Source organism: Argopecten irradians, chromosome 12 (genome assembly GCF_041381155.1).
Source record: "Argopecten irradians isolate NY chromosome 12, Ai_NY, whole genome shotgun sequence".
Classification (NCBI taxonomy): Eukaryota; Metazoa; Mollusca; class Bivalvia; order Pectinida; family Pectinidae; genus Argopecten; species Argopecten irradians.
In genome coordinates, this window is record NC_091145.1 from 24,050,861 (window position 1) to 24,066,512 (window position 15,652).

The following is a 15,652-nucleotide window of genomic DNA, read 5'->3' on the forward strand; positions in this document are numbered from 1 at the left end:
TTCACACATTTCATGTATTTTCTTCAATTTCTAGTCGTCATTTTCAAGCTTATATGTAATTAAAAAGTGATATGATTGCGCGACATTCATGTATTATTCGTAGACGAACATTTTCATATGTTTCAGAAAACATAAGACAATCAATTTATTATTAACTGGGCTCCCAAGCCGATTGATAATGAGGCATATCTTTTGAAAAACAAGAAACTAGTGTTATTTGCTGTATTTTGCTATTTTATGATATATTATTTTATATTATATATAAATTGGTTTTGTGGAATCTGTATTTCTGTTATCATATTTTGTTTTGTAATTTGCCTAAAGTATTCTCTTTCGCCTATATAATTTTTTACAACTTTATTGTAGAAAACCAGTTAAAATGTTCAAATATTACAGTGTACAAAGTTAATTTAACTGGATTTATTCTTCTTAATCGATAGTTTTCAAATATCAATTTGAGTGACAATCGTCCTAACACTTGCATGCGTTACCAGTAATTTACAATCAAGTTCAATACACAGTGTCATGTTTTTATATCAACATGCTCATGTTTCGTCTTTATCTGCTATATGGCCATTATAGATATAATGATCACCTATACTCATATCCTTAATGCAACTGATGAGTACATTTTCAGAGGCATCAATGGGATCAACCGGGATCCGGGAGGAGTCCAGGACGACGGCTCTAGACGCGGTATACCTAACAAGCCTAATACGCACTACAGCCGTAATGGCTATTTTTAGATTGTGACACTGTATATAAGTTTTAGTCATACTTTGGTGGTGACATGGCGTAGCTTGACAAATAAAATATAAATAGTTCTAACGCAGATGACATGGCAAAGATTGTCATATAAATACGGCTAATACAGGTTCCTTATGACAGATCTAGAGGGTATCAAGCTGTTACAGTTGTAATTAATACGTGATTGGCATCATGTCTCAACGAAGTACACGATGTGATTTCTGCAGGAAAGGTCGTTTTTATGCTGAAAGTGATTGCGACTATCTGTGTAAAGGTACAGTTTTACCGTGGTTTGGTTTTGACATAAAACATAAAGCTGGGAGATACATATAGCGTGAAGAATTTGTTTCACCTAACCTGTCTGGAAAAGTTGGACAGAAATGTAGTTGTAGTTATCTCCCTTGAACAACATTTTCTATATACATTTAGTTGTAAACAAAACCTATATTATTTACATACACATGCTGTTTAACCTCAGCATTGTATGAGATTCTAGGTTGATAAAAACCTAAATGAGGTTCTTCTCTTTGTCTTTTCAGTGGTACTTATTGGAGACTCTGGAGTAGGGAAAAGTAACCTGTTGTCCAGATTCACGAGGAATGAGTTCAACATAGAAAGTAGAAGTACTATTGGTGTGGAGTTCGCTACAAGGTAAAGGAAGCTAAACACATAGTTTTATATTAGTTAAATCACCTTCCCGAAGGGGGTGCAGTGTCTGTTGTTCCGGCGGCAACCTTGTCCATGATATGACATGATATTGCATCTACAACATGATAAGAACTGAAAATGAAGGGCTTCCAAGTTTGTTCAATTAATTACATTGACCTTCATTTAATGTCAACAGGGGTAAGATAATAAACACTTTCTTATCAATAGCTAAGAGGCCTAGATATCTAATATTGGGTTCTAAAGACAACTTCTTGTCAGCAATAATTATAATTATAAGAGCTAATTTCAAAAGTTATGTATTGGCACTTTGGCAGTTAATTGAGCTTTTGTTGTCCTTCAGGAGTTTACAAGTGGATGGGAAAACTATCAAGGCACAGATCTGGGACACTGCTGGTCAGGAGAGATATCAATCTATTACTAATGCGTAAGTATCTGTGTAAATACTGTGATATAACTCAGTCACAAATATCCAAATAAATTAGAAACTTACAAATTCTACTTTTAGCTGAAGTCAGAGAAGAAGAAGTGAACTGTTTCTGCCCTTTTGATTCTTCTTTTGTATTGTGCCAAAATATGGTTCCATTACAGTATACTTTGACCGTGTTTGTGACAATAGTCAGATGGCCGTTAAAGTGAAGGTCCATTGGTCTCATGTTCCTGCATTAGGTTCTAATCTGTATTATTCCTGTGTTACAGATACTACCGTGGAGCCGTCGGAGCGTTATTAGTTTATGATATAGCTAAACATTTGACATATGAGAATTTGGAACGATGGTTGAAAGAACTTCGGGACCATGTTGATAACAACATTGTCATCATGTTGGTAGGCAACAAAAGTGACTTGCGCCATCTACGAGCTGTACCTACTGACAAAGCTAAGGCCTTCGCAGGTAAGTCCTAGTGTTCATCCACCAAAAAATTCCTGTATAAGTGAGTTAATACAGAAATAAGGAGAAGACATCACAAACCACATTATTTTGTTAAATGTACAGGCATCAAACGCAATTCTAGTTTAGTAGTTATCAATGTTTGTGTTCATTCCATTCCTGTTCAGATCCTAAAAGATAGTCATAGCGGTGGTCTGAAAAATATTTTACCTGGCGCTAAGACTTTTGGAGTGAAATACTCAGAATTTTGGTGGAAGATTTTACTACAATCATTACAAACAATATGTGTCCTGTCTGTTGAGATTAAAAGCAGAATAGGCAAGAGCAGTGATTAATTCTTTTAACCTGATATATAAAGCGTCATAGAAAAAAATCTGTCTTAAAATATAAAACAGAGGCGTAGCAATGCGTCATGAAAATTAATGACAATAAAGTTTCCGGATGTATCGATGACGTCATTATCAAGTCCGTGTGAGCTGTGTTTTTCCCACTCCGGTAAAAGACAGAGTTATCTTTCCCTAACAACTGCGGGATAACCCTGTCAAGTATGGGAGAATAACCTATTATAAAACTTTGTTCTTTACAGAAAAGAATGGTATGTCTTTCATAGAAACATCAGCCCTGGATTCAACTAATGTGGTAACAGCTTTTGAATATGTATTAACAGGTAAGAAATCTGTTTGTGACATTGTAGGTTACATTAATATATACATTTGGAAACTAAATTAGAGAAAAAAAAAGTTAACTAGAGACATTGAATAGTAAATTAGAGACATTGCATCGTAAACTAGAGATGGAATATAAAAAAATGAAATGAATAAAATGATATAAATAAATTAGCATTGGACGGCAGAGGAAAACAATTTAAATTATAAAAAAAAAACAATTATGAACCTCCCAACTCCTGCAACGAAGTTAAGGGGGTATTAGTTCGCCGTTTGCCTACAGGTCTAATTTTGGTATTTTGAATTTAAAAGCTAGGAAAATATTCAAATTTGTATATTCGCATGTGAATCGCGTATGTAGATTAGTTTTGAGATTAGAATACATTTCAAATCTTTTAAAAAGGTTTTATTGTCTAATTTATAGTCATTAGTGGCAGAGAAAAAACTCGTTATATATTAATGATCGATTTATTATTTTGCAGAGATTTACAAAGTTGTATCGATGAAACAGATCCGTGAGAGTACCGAAGATGATAAATCTCCGAGCTGTAATGTACAAACAATACAAGTGGCTCCTACAAACAAGCCCCGCCCTAAAAAGTGTTGTAATGTCTGAGACAAAGGAAGAGGGGACACAGTGTCCTTCCGGTACAGCAAACACTAAGGAAATGTGATATCAATCGGACATAAGTTAATATGGTGACATCTATTTTGGCAGCTAAATCCATGATGAAGGTGAAAGGTGACGGTTGGTAGGAAGACGTCAGTGGTAGTTCCTCCGATAAAAACTACACACTTGTTCCATGCGTGGAAATATTTTCTGTATAAAGGGGAACTATTTATTACTACAAAAGTGTTGTAGTCAGAGAGAACTAACTTCTATGATTTGTAGTACCGAGCAGTGTAGGACTATGGCTGTAGCAACCGTTATCCCTTATTTACAGGTTCAGAGCTTTCTGTACACCTCTAAAGTGTGCCTCTGGTCCTACAGGTTCAGAGCTTTCTGTATACCTCTAGAGTATGACCTCTAGAGTATGCCTCTGGTCATATATGTTCAGGGTTTTAAGTACACCTCAAGAGTGTCCGTCTGGTCCAACAGGTTCAGGGCTTTCTGTACACATTTAGAGTGTGCCTCTGGGGCTACATGTTCAGAGCTTTGTGTAGAGTGCATTGTGCTTTATTGAATGCAAGAGTCTGTTGAATGTGTAATATGTTGGTAAATAATTGAACGTAAAAATTCTGTGTGTATAGTAAGGTATTATTACATAACCGATCATTCTGACCTGAATGGCTCTAACCTAAAACCTTAAATATTGAGAACTCCGTTGTGGTACAATACATAGTTGGTAATAAAGTCATTTTTTTTACATACATTAAGTGCTACAGTAAGGGACTTATGTAAGTGGTTATTGTCATATAGTTTCAGGGTATCAAGAGCGCAAATTCGAATAAATAATGGAAAACGGTTTCTTGTGTGAGTATCCGCACTCGTAATTTGGAAAATCTAATAAATGATCATAAGTCATAATTAAGATTACTAGCATTATTTCTAAGTTGGCAGAGAATGATGTTTATTTTTCTAGGTCCATAATTTTGAAAAGTGATAGTTACTTTACATACCTTTTTGTTCTGTTTATTCATTAGGTTTTTGAATTGTGAAAGAGTTGGTGCATCAATAAGTGAAGTGTCTAATTTATTGTAATCATTTAATATAGATTGGAATTAACTGTTAGAATAGTTTTCAGTTCTGCAAAGAGGAGGATTAAATATTCTGTTTTCTCTCAATTGATATCTATTATTTATATTGTCATTTATGTATGGATTTATAATCTCTTTTAAGTATGGTGGTGAATCAGAGTTTAAAATTGTATACATAAGAGACAGCTTCTTTTTTGTCGCCTTTCGGTTAGGGTTTCCCACTGTAGTTCATTATAAATGAAGACATGCATGTGTAGGTACATGTACACTTGTCCGACATAATTGTCCGACACCATATTCTATGAGAGCAGTATTTTCAAAACCAAAATTATTTGCATAAACTCCATAAAGTTCATATGTCAACCAATTGGTTATTAAACAATGACAATGTCGTTTGTTTGATCTGGTTACTTTCTACGGCTAGATTTTACCGATAAATGCACTGATTATAAAGACATGTGTAGGGAACGTGTTTTTTTTTTTGTATTTTGGGGGTTTTTTTAAATAAGAAAATTCGTGAATAGTGATGAATTAAAAATGAATTTGTACACTAGATATTAAGCATAAGTCACCAAAAATTATTGCGTCGATTCCTAAGTTAAGGATGTATTTTTCTGAGGCTTCAGTCCCGTTGAAGTCCCGGTTTGACATAGATCAAAGAAGTTATGAGCTTTTCAAATAAAATCTATCAATATCTGTAGCAAGTTGCCAGTTGCAAATTTTGTCAAAAAATTACGTTTCTAATCTTAATACATTTTTTATACGGTGATTTTAAGAAATGATCCATTTGGCGGCCATTTTGAAAATGTGCATTTTTTCGTTTTGAGTAGACGAAATTGATTATTTCGCCAGTATTTTAAGTTATATCGAGCTAATTTTTGCTGAAATCCGTTACTGGTTTCTTGGTAATCAAAATATAAAGAATTTAATTTTAACACTTAATGGTGATTTTAACACTTTTTTACTCTAAAATGTTGAAAAATAACAGATATTGAAATGAGGCAAAAAAGTAAGCAAACGGGTCCCCATTTTTCTGTCTGAATTAAAAAGAGCAACCTTTTCTCTTATTGATATGCAAAGATATGCAAAATATTTGCAAAAGTTAAACACCAGAACTGTTTCTATAAAGAGTTTAATCTGGCTCAAAATTAAGGGGTAGGGGTAGCATAAGTCGTTATTATTCTGAGAAAAAAAAGAGTTTTTTTTTAATCATAACTGCTATCTTTTTAAAGAACACCACTTGAAAATAAAGTTTGCAAACATCAATGCATATCAAACACCTCATAAGAAAATTATGGCTTTAATCTCAGGTGTATATGATCAAAACCGCAAAATTCCCATAAAATCCAATATTTTGTAAATTAGGTATCTTTGAGTGTCAATAGCTCAGAAACGAACACACGGACGTATGTTTTTGTACCCTTTTCTTCTATGGTATCAACTCCTATTTCCGAAAATCTATATGAGAAAAAAGTTTAATACAAGAAAATTTTGACTTCTCAAAGGTGTACATCCTTAATAAAATCAACACAATATTTTTAACGATGAACCACTGACTTCGAAAATGATGTTCTATATATATATAAAATAACGTTTTATCATATTCGGCAAATATCAATTAAAAACGTAGGAAAACATATGTTAAACAAACTCTAAACTATTCCTTTCTGGAGTCTATGTACGCTTACGCTTTTGGTTTGATTAGTTGAACGTCCTCTTAACAGCCAGGGTCATTTAAGGACGTGCCAGGTTTGTTGGTGGAGGACGCAAAAGAATAGAAAATTCCTCCTCAGCATCGAGTCCATTAACAATGGATATTGTATCATAGTCATGCTACCGTCTTGTGATTTTTATAACATGATTCAAATTAAGATTTCGTCTTTTCAAGGTAATCTTTTCTCATTTATCTTTATCCAAGTTTCACCTTGGATGCTACAGCAACCAAGCCAGCAACTACTGTTGCAGGGGAGCCAGTAACCGCAGCAGCACCAATAGCAGCAGCGGCAGCGCTAACACCACCAACAACTAGTACCTTTTTCATGGTTTTCGCACGTTGTATTTCACGATTTGCAGCGATTCGAGCGACTTTTCTATCTATCAGTATTTTGCGAAGTTCAGACAAATCGTTTTCTATTTTTTTAAGCTCTTTTCTTTGATCAACGTTTAACTTATGATCTTTGAATTTTGCCATTAAACGTTGTTTTTCTGTTTCTGCCTGGTTGATTTTGTTTTGGACGTCATCGTTTTTCTTAAGGATTATTTCCATCTTTTTTCGAATCTCTTCATTCTGCTCATCAAACAATATGTTCTGGTAATACCCGCCAACATTTTTCTGAGTAAGATCTTTTACTTTGAAAATAACCTGCAGGGCAGCTTGTTCCTTTTCTTCTTTACAAACGTTTGAGATTGCAAGATATCCGCCTTTACACGATTTTAGGAAATCTTTACATGTATCTGGTAGACCAGATATAAACTGATCCACGTCGACTTCATCCTCATCAAGACTTTCTTTTCCGGTAAAGACAACTATAGTGAAGCCAAGAAATTCTTTGCCAAGCAATTTAGTTATCTTGTCAAACAACTTCCGGTCTTTCTCATCAATGCTTCGTTCACCGATTTTCATCACAAGGAGAAATGCATGAACACCAGGACATGCAAGATGTGTACTTTCCATTAACTGCACCTTCAGGTCGTCTTCTGACATCGTCGTATCAAATATACCGGGAGTGTCCACCACCACCAGGCTTGTACCGAATCTGTTTACCTCTTCAACACTGCACTCGCTGGTGACAGAATCACGACTAGCTGCAGACTTAAATTTCTTAGCACCAATTAACGTGTTAGCCGTAGTGCTTTTCCCAGATCCAGTTGAACCAAGTAAAACAACTCTCAATGGCGCCACTGAAAAAGAAATGAAAATAAAATATCTGCTGTATAGTGCGTTAAGTTAGCGGGTCCATATTTCGCAGTGTGATTCCTCAAAATGCAATATTCAAAGATCAGTAAAATTAAGATATAATTAATATTTCTTTTGTATTTTTCTTTTAGTATAATCGCTTGTGAACGGTGCCATTTCGGATAGAGTACACAGTTAAAATAAGTCACGCCGCGCCGATGGTACAATAATGTAGCAATTTTAACCTCTAACAGTATACATATGATGAAATAGAATAACACTTACTCCCTATAAGCATAAAGTCTTTATTGGTACTAGTTAGTTATTAATAAAGTTATTTCATAAAGGGCAGCTGAACCATTGTTTGATTTATTTATACATATACTGTATGTGGATCATTGTCAAAAAAGTAAAGTTTCTTATAACAATAATAGCATAAGAAAATGTATATCGATGACCTAAAATGGAGTTACAACACCAAACTAAGAATCCCTGCGTAATTCATGTTAAAAGGGGAGATTCTATTCGCTGTTTTGCAATCTGACGCAGTGACGTAATTATTAGAGAAAGGTTAATAGTCGCTATTTTATCATTTATAAATGTACCTTGGTCTGACGTCGATAACAAATTCTTTAGTGCCGCAGCCATCTGTAAAAAAGACATAAAAAGATATTATTGAGTAAATTAATTCAAAGGTGAACGTCTTAATTATCTAATAAGGACACAGGGAGTGTCAACAATAACACATTAAGTTGGAAGTGATGAGCTAACGTTAAAAGCGTGACTTCCTGTGTAACGGGATGTTTTGATGGGGCTGATACCAGGGCTCCCAACCCTGGCAGCTCTCCGAAAACTGCTGGAAATTAATATTGTGTTTGTTTAAATAAATACAATTTCACTTTTGAAACCTCCAGTACTCAGTACCAGATATATACAAATTGATGGGAGTATTAGTGTAAAGTGTTTTATATAAAGATAATCACAGGGGTGGTGAAGAGGAGGGGGAGAGGAGGGTGACAAAACGTCGTTATGGTAAAGGTTATAGTTTCACGTTTCCATTGCTTGTGATCTATAGTGGAAGTAATCCTTAGCGTCTATATTTCACTTAAAGGAGGGACGTCCTTGAACTTTTACATTTCTTGTATTCCCTGTCATATGCCTACACATATGCAATCGATTCGTCATGATAGAATTTTCTAACTTTCACCACACCTATGTGGTAATTTTGAGGTAAATAGTACAGTTATAAATGTTGTCAAAGTATGAAATTGTTTAGGCCCATAGCCTGTGCTTTCCTCACTATTTGTGAGACATAAATAAGCCAAGGCTTCCATAGATCAAATTTAACATCATATATATATATGTATTATACATATTTACCTTGAACAAGAACCAAATCCAGCCGTTTATGGTTCCTCAAAAATATAAGATAGACGCTCCAGTTGCTTTGCACAAATATATGCCCGATCTATTGCGACGGTTTCTAATATTCCTTGCGTAAAATATACTACTACTTCAGAATATCACTCATACTATTAAGCCATTCAGAACGGATGTTTGAGAGACCGGCTGTGTGGATAAGATAAGATAAAAAAAAAGTGCAGCATCACATAATAATTATTATGATGGTATGATAACGCGAGGTCTGAGTGATACCTGACAGTAAGTATAAGCTGTATAAAGTAAACAAGGCTCTCTTTATCAACAAGAGACACAACATATACCGCACTCACCGTGAATATATAAACAAATAAACATCATTTTCAGTAGAGGACCTTAAAAGACCAACTACGTTTTCGATACGGTATTGAATTTTTTAAATTTTAACAGTAAGACGTGTCCGATAATTTTGAAGAAAAAAAATCAATTACCAAATTATATATATATATATATATATTAAATAACAATAACGAATACTACAGTTGTAAAAAACACTTAAGTATGTTTCAAAGACAGAATTTTTTTTATGTTGAAAAATGCATATGTTAAAACTGAAACATTTCATTATTCCAATACGGAAAGAATATTTAAGGTCAAATTAAAGATTAAACAATGAACAATATCAATTATCTGGACACTGCAAATTTCGATAATTGCAAAACCAAATACAATATTGATTAATCATGATTCACACATTTCAATTATTCTTCAACTTCTAGTCGTCATTTTCAAGCTTATATGTAATTAAAAAGTGAAATGCGCCACATGATTACGGCGACATCAGACAGAAAAATCACAATCAATTTATTATTAACTGGGCTCCCAAGCCGATTGATAATGAGGCATATCTTTTGAAAAACAAGAAACTAGTGTTATTTGCTGTATTTTGCTATTTTATGATATATTATTTTATATTATATATAAAATGGTTTTGTGGAACTGTATTTCTGTTCATATGATTTGTTTTGCTAATTCTTTATAAGTATTCTCTTTCGCCTCATCATGTTCAACTATTGACAGTCACAAGGTTAATTTAATGGATTATTCTTCTTAATCGATAGTTTTCAAATATCGATTTGAAGTGACAATCGTCCTAACACTTGATGCGTTACTAGTAATTTACAATCAAGTTCAAATACACAGTGTCGGGGCCTATGTTTTATATCAACATGCTCATGTTTCGTCTTTATCTGCTATATGGCCATTATAGATATAATGATCACCTAAACTTATATCCTTAATGCAACTGATGAGTACACTTTTCAGAGGCATCAATGGGATCAACCGGGATCCGGGAGGAGTCCAGGACGACGGCTCTAGACGCGGTATACCTAACAAGCCTAATACGCACTACAGCCGTAATGGCTATTTTTAGATTGTGACACTGTATATAAGTTTTAGTCATACTTTGGTGGTGACATGGCGTAGCTTGACAAATAAAATATAAATAGTTCTAACACAGATGACATGGCAAAGATTGTCATATAAATACGGCTAATACAGGTTCCTTATGACAGATCTAGAGGGATATAAAGCTGTACCAGTTGTAATTAATACGTGATTGGCATCATGTCTCAACGGAGCACACGATGTGATTTCTGCAGGAAAGGTCGTTTTTATGCAGAAAGTGATTGCGACTATTTGTGTAAAGGTACAGTTATACCATGGTTTGGTTTTGACATAAAACATAAAGCTGGAAATACTTAGCGTGAAGAATTTGTTTCTCCTAACCTCTCTGGAAAAGTTGGACAGATATATAGTTGTAGTTATCTCCCTTGAGCAACATTTTCAATATACATTTAATTGTAAACAAAACCTATATTATTTACATACACATGCTGTTTAACATGAGCACTGTATGATATCCTAGGCTGAGAAAACCTAAATGAGATGTTTGTCCTTGTCTTTTCAGTGGTACTTATTGGAGACTCTGGAGTAGGGAAAAAGTAACCTGTTGTCCAGATTCACGAGGAATGAGTTCAGCATAGAAAGTAGAAGTACTATTGGAGTGGAGTTCGCTACAAGGTAAAGGAAGCTTGGGTTAAATATTACAGATACAGAATTATTTATCCGTATAAGCTAAACACTTAGGTTTATATAAATAAGCTCACCTTCCCGAAGGGTGCAGTGTCTTTCGTTCCGTTCCGGCGGCAACCTCTTCCATGATACGACATGATATTTCACCTATAGCAACATGTTAAGAACTTAAGATGAATTGCTTCCAAGTTTGTTCAAATAAAATTACACTGACCTCCATTTGATGTCAACAGGGGTAACATATATAAAAGCACTTTCTTTTTCAGTAACAAAGAGGCCTAGAAATCTAATATTGGCTTCTAAGAACGACATTTTGACAGTGCTAATAATAATTATAAAAGACTTAGAAAGCTAATATTCAATAGAAATGTATTTGCATTTTGGCAATCAATTGAGCTTTTTGTTGTCCTTCAGGAGTATACAAGTTGATGGGAAAACTATCAAGGCACAGATCTGGGACTCTGCTGGTCAGGAGAGATATCAATCTATTACTAATGCGTAAGTATCCGCGTAAATACTGGGATATTACAAATATCCAAATAAATTAGAAACTTAAAAATTCCAATTCTAGCTGAAGTCAGTGAAGAAGAGGTGAACCCTTTTCTGCCCTTTTGATTCTTCTTTTGTATTGTATCAAAAATATGTTTCCATTACAGTATACTTTGACCGTGTTTGTGCCAATAGTCAGCTGACCGTGAACGTACGAGCCCATTGGCCTTACGTTCCTGCATTAGATTCTAGTCTCTATGATTCCTTTGTTACAGATACTACCGTGGAGCCGTCGGGCGTTATTAGTTTATGATATAGCTAAACAATTGACATTTGAGAATTTGGAACGATGGTTGAAAGAACTTCGGGACCATGTTGATAACAACATTGTCATCATGTTGGTAGGCAACAAAAGTGACTTGCGCCATCTACGAGCTGTACCTACTGACAAAGCTAAGGCCTTCGCAGGTAAGTCCTAGTGTTAATCCACCCAAAAGCTCCTGTATGTTTGTGTTCATTCCATTCCTGATCAGATCTTAAAAGATAGTCATATCGGTGGTGTGAACATTTATGTTAAAGTCTGAAAAAATATTTTACCTGGCGCTAATACTTTTTGAGTGATATACTCAGAATTTTGGTGGAAGATTTTACTACAATAATTACAGACAATATGTGTCCTGTCTGTCGAGATTAAAAGCAGGATAGGCAAGAGTGGTGATTAATTCTTCTTTTAAACTGATTTACAAAGCTTTTTCCCTACCCCAGTAAAAGACAGACTTATCTTTCCCTAGCAACGGCGGGATAACCTGTCAAGTATGGGAGAACAATATGTCTTAAATTATAAAACTTTGTTCTTTACAGAAAAGAATGGTATGTCTTTCATAGAAACATCAGCCCTGGATTCTACTAATGTGGTAACAGCCTTTGAATATGTATTAACAGGTAAGGAATCTGTATATGGCAATGTAGGTTACATTAATAGATACATTTGGAAAGTGAACTAGAGAAAAAAATAGTTAACTAGAGATATTATATAGTAAACTACAGACATTGTATAGTAAACTAGGGACATTGTATAGTAAACTAGAGACATTGAATAGTAAACTAGAAACATTATATGGTAAACTAGAGACATTGTATTGTAAACTAGAGACATTGTATTGTAAACTACAGACATTGTATAGTAAACTAGAGACATTGAATAGTAAACTAGAGACATTGAATAGTAAACTAGAAACATTATATGGTAAACTAGAGACATTGTATAGTAAACTAGATACATTGTATAGTAAAATAGAGACATTGTATAGTAAACATGAGACATTATATGGTAAACTATAGACATTGAATAGTAACCTAGAGAAATTGAATAGTAAACTAGAGTCATTGTATAGTAAACATGAGACATTATATGGTAAACTATAGACATTGTATAGTAACCTAGAGAAACATTGCTTAGTAAACTAGAGACATTGTATAATAAACTAGAGACATTGAATAGTAAACTATAGTCATTGTATAGTAAACTAGAGACATTGTTCAGTAAACTAGAGATGGTATATAAATAAAAATGAAATAACTAAAATTCACACCCTTAAATAAATATTTTTTTACAAACCTCCCCACTCCGTTTGCCTACAGGTCTAATTTTGGTATTTGAACTTTAATAGCTAGGAAAATATTCCAATCTATTCAAAGATATGTTAATACACATACTCGCATGTAAATCGCGAATGTAGATAAGTTTTGAGATAAGAATGCATTTCAAACCTTTCCAAAAAAATCTCAATTTAATTTTTCAATAATACTATACCTTCATGTTGATTTTATGATACGAATTTAGAATTTTGCATTTTAGCGAGTCTTTCTTCGATGTAATCATGTTCGTTATAAACGTGTTTTACTGTTATAGGTTACAACCATGAATTCGATGTAATCATGTTCGTTATAAACGTGTTTTACTGTTATAGGTTACAACCATGAATTCGATGTAAGCGTGTTCGTTAGACATATGTGTTGTTCTCCAATTTATAGTCATTAGTGGCAGAGATTCAGACTTTATATATTAATGAGAGTTTTATTATTTTGCAGAGATTTACAAAGTTGTATCGATGAAACAGATCCATGAGAGTACCGACGATAGTAACTCTCCGAGCAGTAATGTACAAACAATACAAGTGGCTCCCACAGACAAGCCCCACACTCAAAAGTGTTGTAATGTCTGAGACAAAGGAAGAGGAGCCACAATGTCTTTCCGGCACAGCAAACATTAAGGAAATGTGATATCAATCGGACAAAATTAAAAATGGTGACATATATTTTGGCAAATAAATCCATGATGAAGGTGAAAGGTGACTGTGAGCAGGAAGACGTCAGTGGTAGTTCCTCCGATAAAAACTACACACTTGTTCCATGCGTGGAAATATTTTCTGTATAAATGGAACTATTTATTACTACAAAAGTGTTGTAGTCAGAGAACTAACTTCTATGATTTGTCGTACCGAGCAGTGTAGGACTATGGCTGTAGCACCGTTATCCCTTATTTACAGGTTCAGAGCTTTCTGTACACCTCTAAAGTGTGCCTCTGGTCCTACAGGTTCAGAGCTTTCTGTATACCTCTAGAGTATGACCTCTAGAGTATGCCTCTGGTCATATATGTTCAGGGTTTTAAGTACACCTCAAGAGTGTCCGTCTGGTCCAACAGGTTCAGGGCTTTCTGTACACATTTAGAGTGTGCCTCTGGGGCTACATGTTCAGAGCTTTGTGTAGAGTGCATTGTGCTTTATTGAATGCAAGAGTCTGTTGAATGTGTAATATGTTGGTAAATAATTGAACGTAAAAATTCTGTGTGTATAGTAAGGTATTATTACATAACCGATCATTCTGACCTGAATGGCTCTAACCTAAAACCTTAAATATTGAGAACTCCGTTGTGGTACAACAGAGACCTATTAGTTGGTAATAAAGTCATTTTTTTTTACAAAAATCTGTTTAATGCTGCCATATTGACATTTAATGACCTAATAACAGATCCCAGTAATCTCTAGTCCCATAATTTTGAAAAGCAGAATATTTACATTAAATACCTTTTTGGTTTTGTTTATTCTTTAGGTTTTTGAATTGTGAAAGAAAGAGTTGGTGCATCTATATAGTGAAGTAGTCAAATCAATTGTAAGACATATAATGTAGATGGGAAATAACCTGTTAGAATACACTTCAGTTCACTGCAATGAGGTTGGATTAAATATTCAGTTTTTCTCTCAAATTGAAATACTCATTAATATTTATTGTCATCTGTATTGTATGGATTTATCAGTTCTTTTAAGTCTGTTCGGAGAATCAGATGGGTTAAAAATTGTATACATAAAGAGACAGCTTTTTTAGTAGCCTTTTCGGTTAGGGGTACCCACTGTAGTTCCATTATAAATTGTAAGACATGCACATGATTTAAGGACATGTACACTTGTCCGACAATAATTTGTCATTCACCGACACCATATTCCTATGAGAGCAGTATTATTCAAAACCAAAATTATTTGCATAAAAAAAACTCCATAAAGATCATGATGACAACCAATGCGTGGTTTATTTAAGCACTGACAATGTCGTTTGTTTGATCTTTTTACTTTCTACGGCTAGATTATTACCCGATAAATGCACTGGTTATAAATACATGTGTAGGGAACGTGTTATTTTGTTTTTGATATTTGTGGTTTTTTTTATAAATAAGAAAATTCGTGAATAGTGATGAAATAAAAATGAATTTGTTCACTAGCATATTAAGCATAAGTCACCAAAAAATTATTGCAGTCCGATTCCCTAAGTTTAAGGATGTATTTTTCTGAGGCATCAGTCCCGTTGAAGTCCCTGGTTTTTGAACATAGGTTCAAAGAACGCTTATAAGCTTAATCAAATAAAATCTATCAATATCTGTAGCAAGATGCCATGTTGCAAAATTATGTGTCAAAAACTATACTTTTCTAATCTTAAATATCATTTTTGTATTACCAGGTGAATTTAAGACATTGATCCATTTGGCGGGGCCATTTTTGAAAATGTGGCATTTTATTTCGTATTGTTTAGTACGAAATTGATTATCTTCGCCAAGTATTTTAAGTTATGAT

The 15,652-nt window shown here is 34.1% G+C and overlaps 2 protein-coding genes and 1 pseudogene across 2 annotated transcripts; 2 read left to right on the forward strand and 1 right to left on the reverse strand.

Moving 5' to 3' along the window:
* The first annotated feature begins 767 nt into the window (after positions 1-767).
* On the forward strand, positions 768-3,749 carry LOC138336936 (ras-related protein Rab-11A-like). The gene is made up of 6 exons (XM_069286568.1): positions 768-1,021; positions 1,287-1,398; positions 1,757-1,840; positions 2,113-2,306; positions 2,890-2,970; positions 3,451-3,749. Exons 1-6 carry the CDS (start codon positions 940-942, stop codon positions 3,582-3,584), a joined length of 687 nt encoding a protein of 228 aa, XP_069142669.1. The 5' UTR covers positions 768-939; the 3' UTR covers positions 3,585-3,749.
* Positions 3,750-4,334: 585 nt separating this feature from the next.
* On the reverse strand, positions 4,335-9,098 carry LOC138336531 (GTPase IMAP family member 7-like). Its single transcript, XM_069286043.1, has 3 exons — positions 8,943-9,098; positions 8,168-8,210; positions 4,335-7,567 (listed from the first exon to the last, which is right to left on the reverse strand). The coding sequence occupies exons 2-3, from the start codon at positions 8,208-8,210 to the stop codon at positions 6,576-6,578; spliced, it is 1,035 nt and encodes a 344-aa protein (XP_069142144.1). The 5' UTR covers positions 8,943-9,098; the 3' UTR covers positions 4,335-6,575.
* Positions 9,099-10,571: 1,473 nt separating this feature from the next.
* Positions 10,572-14,505, forward strand: LOC138305008 (ras-related protein Rab-11A-like; annotated as a pseudogene).
* Positions 14,506-15,652: the final 1,147 nt, after the last annotated feature.

Excerpts from the sequence above, each read along its gene's own strand:
- LOC138336936 (XM_069286568.1), top strand. The coding sequence starts at position 940 with ATGTCTCAACGAAGTACACGATGTGATTTCTGCAGGAAAGGTCGTTTT. Across the intron at positions 1,022-1,286 it reads TTGCGACTATCTGTGTAAAG|TGGTACTTATTGGAGACTCT; the intron begins GTACAGTTTTAC and ends TTGTCTTTTCAG. Across the intron at positions 1,399-1,756 it reads GGTGTGGAGTTCGCTACAAG|GAGTTTACAAGTGGATGGGA; the intron begins GTAAAGGAAGCT and ends GTTGTCCTTCAG.
- LOC138336531 (XM_069286043.1), bottom strand. The coding sequence starts at position 8,210 with ATGGCTGCGGCACTAAAGAATTTGTTATCGACGTCAGACCAAG. Across the intron at positions 7,568-8,167 it reads GTTATCGACGTCAGACCAAG|TGGCGCCATTGAGAGTTGTT; the intron begins GTACATTTATAA and ends TTTCTTTTTCAG.